The sequence below is a fragment of the Montipora capricornis genome, chromosome 11, assembly GCF_036669925.1.
Source record: "Montipora capricornis isolate CH-2021 chromosome 11, ASM3666992v2, whole genome shotgun sequence".
Taxonomy (NCBI): Eukaryota; Metazoa; Cnidaria; class Anthozoa; order Scleractinia; family Acroporidae; genus Montipora; species Montipora capricornis.
The window spans coordinates 13835143-13842208 of NC_090893.1; the positions used below are offsets into that span (position 1 = coordinate 13835143).

At 37.6% G+C, this 7066-nt stretch overlaps 1 protein-coding gene and 1 long non-coding RNA gene across 2 annotated transcripts in view; one reads left to right on the forward strand and one right to left on the reverse strand.

Moving 5' to 3' along the window:
- Positions 1-1102, reverse strand: part of LOC138024319 (uncharacterized) — a 45141-nt gene extending 44039 nt beyond the window's left edge. Inside the window, exon 1 of the long non-coding RNA XR_011126976.1 lies at positions 1070-1102. This is a non-coding gene — a long non-coding RNA (uncharacterized lncRNA). The remainder of the gene's footprint in view (positions 1-1069) is intronic.
- A 72-nt stretch (positions 1103-1174) lies between these two features.
- LOC138024318 (DNA-directed RNA polymerases I, II, and III subunit RPABC1) overlaps positions 1175-7066 on the forward strand; it is a 14462-nt gene continuing 8570 nt past the window's right edge. Inside the window, exons 1-5 of the mRNA XM_068871475.1 lie at positions 1175-1298; positions 2453-2541; positions 5329-5390; positions 6085-6142; positions 6608-6689. Of these exons, the coding sequence (XP_068727576.1) occupies positions 1242-1298; positions 2453-2541; positions 5329-5390; positions 6085-6142; positions 6608-6689 (348 nt within the window). The 5' untranslated portion in view covers positions 1175-1241. The remainder of the gene's footprint in view (positions 1299-2452; positions 2542-5328; positions 5391-6084; positions 6143-6607; positions 6690-7066) is intronic.

Here is a 7066-nt window from a genome sequence, read left to right on the forward strand (position 1 = left end):
CTATTCAAGCAAATCTAATTAGGAAGAACTTTACTAATAATAGTCTAAACAAAATTGTCTACACAGTGGTGTATTGGCACTAGTATACTTTTGCTAAAAAGGCTTATAACCTGATAGAATTGCTAATTTTCCATTCCCCACCCACCGTCTCTGAGTCGGGATTGATTAACCACGTATGTCATATCGTTGTGCTATTCCAGAGGCTTGAAAATGTGCACTCACATTTATTGATAAAAAAGTGAATATAGAAAACCAAACCCTAATTGGCTTACAAGGTATGAAACATAGAACAGAGAGAAGCCCTGGGTGGCAGGAAATGTGCTGCAAATAAATGCAGTACAGCAGCCGGTTTTCTGCACGATTTGTGGTGAATTGTTATGAGAGATACTGCCTGTGCCTGTGCTTTCGACAGAGGAGAAGGAAAATAATAATGTTCGACCCACACATCTCCATAACGCTACACATTTAGTGAGATTCAGTATTGAAGTTATCAAACCATACCGATATTTCTTGTTTACAAACATTAACTTCACATCTCTTTTGTTATTCAAATTTGCCAACCACGGAACAAAAGAAGTCATTGTTTGAACAGCCAATTAGATTCTGGTTGGCACATTAATAACAATAGGTGACGCCACGAGAAGCATCGCGAAATCAAAAACCAGGAGCAAATCAAATATGCACGTAATAGAATGCTCCAGTACTTTGGTCATTTCACTTCACGTCGATGTTTTGAAATAATAGGACAAAAACGAAACATCGGTAACAAATTAATAAACGTAATTGCTGAACCAAAAGCTAGCTTTGCTTATAAGGCTATCATTTTATGGCACAGTTGTTGCTTTTGTGGAGACGGCTTTTGAGTTGGTAAAAAATATATAGCTTCGCGAGCACAAACAAATTTCATGAGTTCACCTGATTCAATCGCACTGGACCAAGACGGTTAGTTTCAGTCACATGGGACAGTATACTAGTCGTTCAATAGGTTCTAGAACCTTGCAAACCTCAAGAAACTTTCATTACACGCCGCTATTTGTTAATGTTACTACAAAGTAAAACACTCATATACCTTTTCCAGCAAGGATCCCACCTTTCACCTTCAGCATGTCCTTTACATTGTGTGTTACATAACGTACTGGGTGCGTGACATTAATTGCTGAACTTCGCATTGCAGGCTCCGTTTCACCGGTTCGTGCAGTCGTGTGCTCAAATTTAGCCCGATTTGAGTATCTTCGCACAAAATGGACGATACCGAATTAACTTATAAGTTCTGGAAAATCAGAAAGACTGTTATGCAGGTAAATTCTTTTCATTTTCGTCTGGAACCAATACAGTACTAGTAGAATGTGCATTGAAACTGAATCTGAAAGAAAATGGCGGCATATATATTTCACAGCTGGTACTGAATTGGAGAAATTTGAAAAAGTCTGTCTAGCTTGTGATGAATGCGTTTAGAAAGCTAAAATGTTGATGCTTCGCTTTTACCGATATGTTTTTGTCGTTAGTTAGAAGGTAATGACGCAGAGGTCTTCAGAATAACCTACAATGTGAGATAACTCTAGTTTTTGCAGTTGTCTTCATACATGTAAGCTTACGTAGCAACTACATGGGATGATTTGTACCCTATAGTAGATAGTCACCTCGCAGATTGAAGGTAACATTGACAGTTTCCTTGTGTCGAGTTCTTGGGCTGCTGTCACTTTCTTAAGATAGAAGAGCCTTGCAACATGTGCGAGAGCCAATGAGCATAAAAGAAAGACATTGAACTGAGATCTAAGATCTTTGTCGTTAGCACTATTTTAGCAGTAGTGAAAGAAAAGGCCAAAGAAATTCAGAATTGAATGGGCTTTGAATGCCTGACGTTGGTACTCTATTAATTATTATTGAAGCCACATGGGAACTGGGTAACATATATTTCCATCCTGTAAGGGTTTATTATGAAGTTATAAAATGGCCAGCTCGAAGATGGCATGCCAGCTCAATAATTGGTAGATCACTGCAACTGTATCGCAAAAGGACATGGGCTTAAATCTTGCTCAAGCCTGAGTTTTTCAGGCTTTCATTCCACGGCTGCTAAAGTTGGGTCTATTACTGTGAAGAATTTCAGTCTTGTAAAGTGTTGTAAGATAATCTGTCAAAAGCAGTTGCAAAGCAGTCTATGCTTTTAGCTTGATAAAAAACTTGAATTTACAATTATAGGTAGCTTCACCTCCCAAGCTGATATTATTGAGGTTTCATCACTTGTAGCTTCCTATGAACCTCTCTTGAAACAAGCAGCTGACTCTGCTTACTTTTTTTAAAACTGGTCATTTATGGGGGGAGGGTGTGGGGAGATTGTACAAGAAGCCAAAAAAATGTCTGTGCATGAGTCTATATCTGGTGGACCAGTGAAATACATTTCTGGAAGATAAATACACTTAATCACTGCTAATAATTTCAATGATTGTTTTAGATGTGTCATGACAGAGGATACCTTGTCACTCAAGATGAATTAGATCAAACTTTAGATCAATTTACGGAACAGTTTGGTGATAGACCAAGGTGATGTGATAACCATTGTTGTCTATTTGTCTTGCTGGATAGGGTTAATACACACATGTACGTGGATGAGTGACCCATATACTATGATTGTGGACAGAGGTCATATCTTCGATGGCCCAGGAGGGTCACAGTGCAATTTTAATTTTATTCACGGTCCAGTTTTAATTTTGTGAGTCGTCATCAGTTCTCTCACAGGTTACAGGTTATTGTTTTACCAATACAGAAAGTATCCTAAACATTCATAAAAGCTAACCTTAGGCCTAATTAGTCCTAAACAAAAGCTTTTAGGCCTCAGGTTAGCTTTTAGGGTTAGAGTTAGGGTTAGGGTTGAAAACAATGCACAGGTACCGGTCACCAGTAAGAGATACAATACAATACAATCAGAAACCCATAAGGGTTGAAACGTGTAACGCGCGTTCACAGCTTCCGAATATCCAGTGCGAACTGATTGGTTGAATGTTTCATTGCTAAGTACCATATTTGGAAACCCCTCGCTCTTGTTGTTCCAAATATGGTACTTAGCAAATCGAATATTCAGAAGCTTGTTTCCAAGCACACAAGGGGCCGTTACACGTTTCAACCCTTATGGGTTTCTGATACAATACAATACAATACAATACATACATGTACTTAATTGACCGTTCCCCATAGGGGCTTTTCAGGGCCAATGAAACACAACGAAATGACAGAACAGAACAACAACAACAACAGCTGTTAAGAATCCCAACTGGCCGGAGGCAAACCAGTTGGCTATTTACAAGTGCAGCTGGGAAGTTGAACTAGGGACTACCAGGATCAAATTCAACGAGTGGTCAGAGCGGGTCTTGAACCCGGGATTTCCGAATCTCAAGGCAAGCGCCCTAACCACTGGGCCACACTGCCTCCCAAAGAGAACTGGTGATGACTCACAAAATTAAAACTGGACTGTGAATAAAATTAAAACTGGACTGTGAATAAAATTAAAACTGGACTGTGCAAAATTAAAACTGAACTGTGACCCTCCTGGTCCATCGTACATATCATGGTCATTGAGATGAATGCCAGGCTGAGTTTTGGCCATTCTCATCCCTGCTCTGATGATGTTTTTTTTTTTAAATAATTACATATAATAGTAATAATAACAAAGTATTTGTCAATTTATTTAAAATTCTCAATGCGCTTACAGTGGGAAGCTAAAAAGGAAATTTCCATAACTCAATTATATATATAATGTAACTAAAAAATAACTTAGTAAAATTGTATGACTATCTAAGGGTTAAAATAATCGCAAGAAAGAAATGTTTTAACTTTCTTCTTAAGAATAGTGACAGTCTCAGACTTTTAGAGTGAGGCAGACTGTTCCATAGTTTCAGGGCGCAGTAAGAGAAGGGTCTTTGACCATAAGTGGCTGTCATGACGTTTGGAACTTGTGGAAGTACAATGTAAATGATTGGATGAACGTAAAGACTGAACTGGTTTATAAAAACTGATAAGCGAAGTAAGATAGCTAGGTGATTTGCCATTCAGAATTTTTTATAGATTGAGAGTAAAATCTTAGAAGTGATACGTTAGCTAACAGGAAGCCAATGCAGGTTCTTAAGAACTGGCCGGGGTAATATGGTCTCGCTGACTGGTTCCTGTGATTAAATGAGGTGCTATGTTCTGGACCCGTTTCTGGATTATCCAGTCTTCCTCACCAAAAACCAGCCATGATATCAGGTGCCTTTTTAACCTGTACAAGCTGTATGGGAGAACATGCTGGGGTGCAAATAGGCCATCCTTGTGAAGTACTAATCAATTTAAGTCTTAACCCATTTTATTATATACTAAAACAGTGGATAGTGTTGAATGTGCACTCTGATTGGCTACTCAAATAAAGTCAAACCTCTGAGAAACTCCCATTGGATTTGCACCCCAAAATATTGTAATAACATAGTTGGAGGAATAAATGTGCTATATTGTCCCACTGTTTTAACTATACCACCACCACCACCACCTTCGCAGCTTGATAAATATCCACAACCAGCCGCCTCCACTTCAGTGAATAGTTGTTAACTATCATTCTACAAACCGGGAAGACTGCAGATCATATCAAAATAATGTTACTTTACGATGAGAGGGAAAACTGTAGTATGTGGGGAAAAGCCTTTTGGAGGAGAGTAGAGAGCAAATTTTTCCTTGTGACAGGAGTCTGGGATGGGGCTTTGGGGTTCTAGTTCTCTCATTGCTGTGCTTACCCAAACGAAACTATTCTTCAATGTCATTCTTCCCCTGAAATGAATATTTTTATTTCAACACAATGAAGGTATCAGCAGAGCTGGCAGGGTGAAGTGTTTACATTGAAAAACTAATTTTTGACATAAGATAATAGATGTAGATTAGCTCTTTGTATAAGTGTTCAGTGTGAAGGCTTGTGTCGCTTCTATGAAACTTTATTGAGATGTACTTTAGGACTGTGCAAATCTGCTGCACGTAAATTAGGACACTTTTACGGTGCATTCACTGAAACCGGGGCCCACTGAGATAATTTACACCAACTGACCCAATAGTCACTAAACTACGTGTATCGTCACTAAAGCATCATTAGTCAAGGAATAAGGTTTCGTTGTTTTGTACCAGACATTTGATTCTCTGGATCTGAAAAATAATGTTGGAATCTATTGTTCCAGCCCTGCCCTCTGATAGGTTTTCATGATCTGGATGGCCCCGGTTTCAGTGAACACACTGTAATATTGTCAAATGTCAATGAATCATTGTAATGATATTAATTTTTTTGTTCAGTTTCTAAGTAGCGTTATTTCATTTTAGTGAGGGTAGACCATCAAGAAGCGATTTGTCCATATTGGTTGCTCATAATGATGATCCAACAGGTAAGAATGGATTGTCTGTAGTGGTAATACATGTATTTCTATTGTCTTTCTATTTCCTTTGTCAGCAACATGTTCACAGGTTTTTGTTCCGTGCCCAAATTTTTAAGGAAGGAAATACATGTATATTAAGTACCCTTGTCAATGCAAGCAGTGGTCATACAAGCCATTGGCAAGCAAATGGCATGCTTTTGCCATCTTTAGCAATTACTTTTTCTTTTCCTGACTCTCCTGGCCTGCTCATATCAGCCCTGCTTTCTCTTTGTATGGTACCAGTTTATTGATAATTAATAATAATAATAATGATATTGTTATTATTGTTATTCACCGAAACCGGTGAATAATGATATTATTATTACTATTACAGTATATACAATGCTTAATTGGCTCTTCATCTGGAAAAACTAACAATGAAACTAACTAATAAAAAACTAATAAAGACAACAGTAAAGTGGGATTTAAATGAAAAACTATGATAATTATTTTGAATTAAATTGATGCATTTTACAGTGTTGCTAAATTTTAAAAAGGTTTATATAGTATTTGAAATATTGAAAGAGAGTTATCTCAGGTACATGAATGTAGGTGCAAATTGAATATCTCGTAGAACTAATTACAAGGGTTTGTTGAAGAAACACATTTCTCTGTGTTTTGTGTGACTCATTTGTACTATTGTAGCTCTTTGGTTATTCTACAGATCAGATGTTTGTCTTTTTTCCGGATGAACCAAAAGTTGGAATAAAGACAATTAAACAGTGAGTTACTGTGCATATATTTGTGGCAAGTAAGTTTTGAGATCATTGCAGTTATGAACGCTTCTTTAGCAGTAATGAAAGGAAAGCCTGACTTTCTGGCTTTCTTTCCATTACTGCAAAAGTAGCGTTCATACCTGCGATGATCTCAAAACTTACTTTTTTCATTCCTGCAGTTCAAATGTATGTCTTTAATACATTAATGTTCCTTCACTATATTTGTGGTGCACAACTGTTATTCGTGATTATATTGAGGTGACAGAGAAGATAATTTGAGTAGATCGAAATTTGTTGTCCAACACAAGTCCTCTATTAAAATAGTGAGATGACTATACCATACTTTCCTGCTTGCAATTTTTTAGTACACAATGTAAGCACTTGATCACTCGTCAGACGGGTGTTTCCATTTAGGCAATCTTTTCCTTTTAGTGGAATTCTGTCTTAAATTTCATTTGGTGACTTTTGCAGGTATTGTAACAAAATGCAGGAAGAAAACATTAGCAGAGCAGTAATAGTAGTGCAGATGGGCATGACCCCATCAGCAAAACAGGTGACACTATTTTATTTGCCCTTTTTCTTGTCCTGTGATGTGATAATCCTCCTTAAGCTGGTTAAGAAACCAAGTGTTTCAGATAAGTATTGCACTCTTGATCAGGCACTTTATCTGAAAAATCTGTTTGACCAACTTGGAATCAGCATTGATCTCAGCTTGACCATTTTAGACGCCCTTGAGGCCGGCCCGGGCGGGCATAGGCCTCTACAACTTACATGTATATGAAACACTGTTTGCAAAACTGCTTAGCACACAATGAAACAGAACAGTTTATAACAATATTAGCTCACTTTTGTTTTATTTGTACCAGTCAGAGGCACATATACTGTAAAGAGAATTCGCAGGGAAAAGAGAACATTTTTAACTGCACTGAA